The 5,227-nt window shown below is 38.9% G+C and overlaps 1 protein-coding gene across 2 annotated transcripts in view; it reads left to right on the top strand.

Annotated features, from left to right (window-relative positions):
• The window catches only part of Msr1 (macrophage scavenger receptor 1), a 65,155-nt gene that overhangs the window by 6,136 nt on the left and 53,792 nt on the right, over positions 1-5,227 (top strand). For both annotated transcript variants that reach the window (XM_021219456.2, XM_021219457.2), the window contains exons 2-3: positions 2,652-2,754; positions 3,962-4,075. In XM_021219456.2, the coding sequence (XP_021075115.2) occupies positions 2,652-2,754; positions 3,962-4,075 (217 nt within the window). The remainder of the gene's footprint in view (positions 1-2,651; positions 2,755-3,961; positions 4,076-5,227) is intronic.

The raw sequence follows: 5,227 nt of genomic DNA, 5'->3' as shown, positions 1-5,227 counted from the left end.
AGAAGAGAAGAGAAGAGAAGAGAAGAGAAGAGAAGAGAAGAGAAGAGAAGAGAAGAGAAGAGAAGAGAAGAGAAGAGAAGAGAAGAGAAAGAAAAGAGTTAGTTTCTGGTCCTCTGCTTCCCTTCTCTTATTCCCTTATCCCCTTGTCCTGGTGGAGGCAAATACTGTAAAGATCACAATTCTCAGACTGAACAACTTAAGATTTGTGGAAAACGATTCTCAGAAATGATCGAAATGCAAAAGTTGTCTGTGTGAGTGGCCAAATGAATAACCTTCTTGGCCATAGTTTTAGAAGTCTGTTGACAGTGGTTTAGTCACATCTTTGCCAGTCTATGAATCTCCCAAAGCAGCAAGTGCCTTTAGGTATAAGTGATGGTCCTTCGTCTCCAGTCCAGACTGGAGGGCTGCTTCCTGACCCTGCTGTGAATTCAGTTAAAGCTGCAGCAAAGACATCCCTCAGCAGTGGAGGGGATGAAGAAAGATTAGATGATGTTGGATTCTTGCTACATTAGTCAACCTGCCTGAACTGTGACCCACAAAGTGTTATTCCATTTATCTTCAAGGACAATGTTCATAAAATGCAGATCATTCGGCCACAATCAGCACCATTTCTCCAAAACTTATTAGAATCTTAAATTATTTTTATTCAATTATACTTGTTTTCAAATAGAATTTCAAACCCTAAGATGTAGTTTAATGGTTAAAGGGCCCATGAACTTTTTCATGAGACCTCTGTTTTAATGCCTAATAACACACACACACACACACACACACACACACACACACAAAGAATAAAAGAAAAAAAAGGAAAAAGAAACTTTGTGTTTTAATTAAATTCACTTGTTTCAATGTAAAAATTAATTTGATTTTACTTAATTTTTTCATAATTGGAATTAAGCATGGGACATGGCACAGGCTTCGTAAATGTTTCATCACTGACCTAATCTTGGTCATAATTAAATTTGTGAAATATAAAACTGTAACCATTAGTTGGTGTTATATGATATTTTGATGTATCGTATTCATTGTGTCATATGAAAATAATGTTTAACATTTCCTTTTGTTGAAAACTTTCAAGATTCTCTTTGCTACCTTTTCAATGTGCAAGGCAGATGCTGTCATGTGTAGTCTCCTGACTGTGTAATACTAAACCAGACTCTTTGCTTCTCTCATAAATGACACAGCACCGATAGATCTAGAATTGTACATTGTTGACCTTCTCAGTTCAAGCATCAGGAAGTCTGGCACTGTGGCCCATTGAGCTCTTATTCAAGGCATGCGAGGCCACTGATACCTGTCAATAGAGATAAAGCATAGATTGCTCAGTAGAACGTTGACCGAATTTGAATAATGGAAGAATAGATTTATGTTGTGTATTACAAAACCCAAAGGAAACAGAAAGAGTAGAAGAGAGAGAAGGAGAAAATGGAAGGGGGGAAAGGAGGGAAAGAAGGCATGATGGATGGGAAGGGAAGAACAGTAACTTCTGCCTGGTTTACAGACCATTTCCTCCTACTGGGTTGCTTCATCCAGCCTCCATGTGAAGGGATGTGTCTACTCTCCTTGTAATCACTACCCTGGGTTCTGTTGCTATCCCTGAGATGCCTGATCTTTGCAGAAGAGAAAGGAGGGATTGATCTGAGTGAGGGGTGGGGCGTGTAAGTGGCAGGTACTGGGAGGAGAGAAGCGATGTAATACAAGAAAGAAGAATAAATTAATTAACGAAGTACAAGCAAAAACAATCAAAAAGAAAATTTACTTTTGCCTGTGTGTTTAAATCTAGTGACTTGACCGTATCTTTCTAAACTGATAAAGAGATGCCTTGGCCAGGAGGTCTGGCTCTTTAAGCTATGTTCAATAAATTCAGTCCAGGAAGTCACCGGAAGTATTTGTTCCAAACATGTATAACTATTTGTTCTAAGGGAAGTCATGTTTTCTCTCCAGCTAGTTGTTTTTTGTCACTTGGGTAATTTTTTTTTTTTTAATTAGAAAACTAAGACTTCTCTTCACGTGCAAAGGCCACACACATCTGTAAACACAGACGCCTCTGTATGGAGAACAACATAGCAAAATGTCCTCAAGGATTTGACCTTTTAAATCTGTTTTCCATGGCTTTGTACTGTATGTCTCAGTGCATGTCTGTGTGCATGTGTGTGTCTGGAGGAGGTGCAACTGAACAGATGTGTAGTTGTGTGTGGAGACCTGGAATCAGTGTTGTGTATTTTCTTCTATTGCTTTGTTCCATATACTTTGAGACGGGATCTCTCATTGTGCACTAAACTCACATTAGTTGCTTGTACTGACTGGCCAGAGCCATGCTGCGGATTCTCCTGTCTCCTATTTCCAAGCATCAGGGCTACACTACTTGTAGCTTCTCAGGGAGTACTTGGCATCCAAATTCAGGTATTCATGCTTAAGTAGCAGGCATTTGTTGGCATCTATCTCCCTAGTCCCATATTCTGATTTAAAAAAAAAATTAAATAGAAAGTCATGAGAAAGATTCATACAGTGCTCTATATGATGTGTGTATTTAATTAGACATTTTAGCTGGCTAAAATTGGATCTTAATTATAAATATTAACTTGTAACACCATGAAAAACAACCTGAGCAAATTTATATGACATTCTTGTATTGTAAATGTGTTTGACAGATAGAGAATCTGAGGCTCTGCCCTCATGAACCAGAGGATGCTGACTGCAGTTCAGAATCCGTGAAATTTGACGCACATTCAATGACAGCATCGCTTCCTCAAAGTAAGTGGAAAATGACAGTGTGACACAGGTAGTCCTTTGGGTGTCTTAAATCAGTAGAGATTTGTCTGTCTGTCTGCATGTCTCCTCACGGTTCTCTGTCCCAGAAGTCTTCAATCAAGGTGTCAAAAGGGTCACAGGTCACTTAAAGGCCATGTCTCTTCCCAGCTTCCAGGGATTTCTGACAATTTGTGGTGGCTCTGGCATTTAACTGCATCACTGCCCCCTCTGCTTCCTGCTTCAAAGGGATTGATTGTTTTCCTGTATGATCTTATCCTCTTTTCTCTAAAGATGCAACTATTATATCAGAATCAACTTCACACCATAACACATTATTTACACTCGACTCATCTGCACTGACCCTGGTTCCAAATAAAATCACCTTCATAGTTACTAAGGGTCAGCACTTCTTCATATCTTTTTGAGAGATAAACATGCTGCTTGCAGCAGATGAATGAGATTATTATTCAGAGGAAAAACATTAAACAGCATCTAAGGTTAAGCAGCATCTAGTCCATTTTAAGATGGCTGGACAGCCTACTAACCCTTGATGCCCATATCTGAGAAAATGGGTAGAGAGGGAAGAGTTAGACATTTCAGATGGAGTAAACAGCATGTAAAACCTTCAAAGATCATGCATGAGTTTACAAACAGGAGTTCAAATCCCAGCCCTTAGATAAAACTCAGATGTGACAGTTTATAGGCATAATCCCAGTTTTGGAAAATAAGATACAGGAAGATCCCTGAGGATTGTTGGGCAGCCAGTGTAACTGAATCTGGGATTCCTGGGTCCAGTGAGAGAACTTGTCACAAAAATGAAGTGGAAATGGGAAATGTCAAGGAAACTTGCTCTTTTGGTAGATCTGAGTTTGGTTCCCAGCATGCACATGTCAACGAATAACCATCTGTGATTCCAGGTCCAGGTGATCTGACCCCTAAGCTCCACATGCTCTGGACACACGTGGTACACCAACAGACCTCACATCTACTCTCCTTGAACTAGACACAATTCCAGCTTGTGTCTATTATAGGTTGTTCTTTTGATTTTCTATGAGAGACCCTGTATCAAATGCAAGGCATAAAGAGCTATGCAAGAAGACATCCAAGCACTGACCATGAACCTACACAGGAACCCACATGCCCACACAATGTATATATATATATATAAAATCATATTGGATTTGTTCCATTTTCTTTTGCTTTGTTTTAGGCACTAAAAATGGCCCCTCCCTTCAGGAGAAGTTGAAGTCCTTCAAGGCTGCCCTCATTGCTCTCTACCTCCTTGTGTTTGCAGTACTAATACCTGTTGTTGGAATAGTGACAGGTACTGTATCCGAGACTTTTGAAACTTCATTCATCTGCTCATTATAAAACCAGAGCTATAGTAGCTGCTATAATAGAGAAACTTTATATGTGAAACTTTCCTCAATTTCAACAATTCAATGGAAACAGATTCTATAATGATAAGTAGAAACCTTTCAATTTTTTTCCAACAGAATGTAAGGGAGTAAAATAAAAATTTTGATGTAAAGAAAGTGGGCTAGGTTTATGTCTGCCCCTCCTCTTCTCTCTTTCTCTTCTCCCCAACTCCTCCCTTGTCCCTCCATTTTTCTAAAAATCATTATATATTATTCTTTATTATTACATATATATATATATATATATATATATATATATATATATATATATAGAGAGAGAGAGAGAGAGAGAGAGAGAGAGCAATTTGTAAACAGCCTCTGGGTTTATTATGTGTTGCTTGAATGTATATGCATTTAGGTCTGACCTCTTAATACTGGATCACACATCAGGAAACTCATCCTTGTAGATGATTGATTCTTTACCAGAAGCCATTAATTGCCTATACCTAGCTCTTCATCCAGGGGTAGGGCCTTGTGAGATTTATTCCATCTATACTGAAATGGCAATTGGTGTTATCATTTTCAGGTCTTTTCTCATTGATCACATTGTTGGCATTTCATTAGTGCAGATCCCAAGCCTACGTAGAAGACACTATCTCTCATTAGATACCCTGGTCCTCTGACTCTTATAGTCTTTCTGCCACCCTTGTCAGTGATGTTCACTGAGTCTTAGATGTACAGGTTGTGTTGTCAGTGTATGATTTGGAAAATGTCTACCACAGTCCTTTGTTCTCTAGATTTTGGCGAGTTTTTGGATTTCTGCAATAATCTCAGTCCGGGGGAGAATCTTCTCTGATGAGAAGTGGGAGTTACATTTACTGATGGTCATAGATAATAAGTATTTAGAATGCAGTTAGAAATGTTATTGCTGTAGTGAAATGGCAGTAATATGTTCTCTCATCTAGGTTTACAGTACTAGGCATCATGAGCAGGAGGGAATATTATCACAAGTGACAAAATTTTATTTAAATTCTCTGTCTCTGTCTCTGTCTCTGTCTGTCTGTCTGTCTGTCTGTCTCTCTCTCTCTCTCTCTCTCTCTCTCTCTCTCTCTCTCTCT

Source organism: Mus pahari, chromosome 19, assembly GCF_900095145.1.
Source record: "Mus pahari chromosome 19, PAHARI_EIJ_v1.1, whole genome shotgun sequence".
NCBI classification, from domain to species: domain Eukaryota; kingdom Metazoa; phylum Chordata; class Mammalia; order Rodentia; family Muridae; genus Mus; species Mus pahari.
This window is presented reverse-complemented; position numbering and strand designations above follow the sequence as displayed.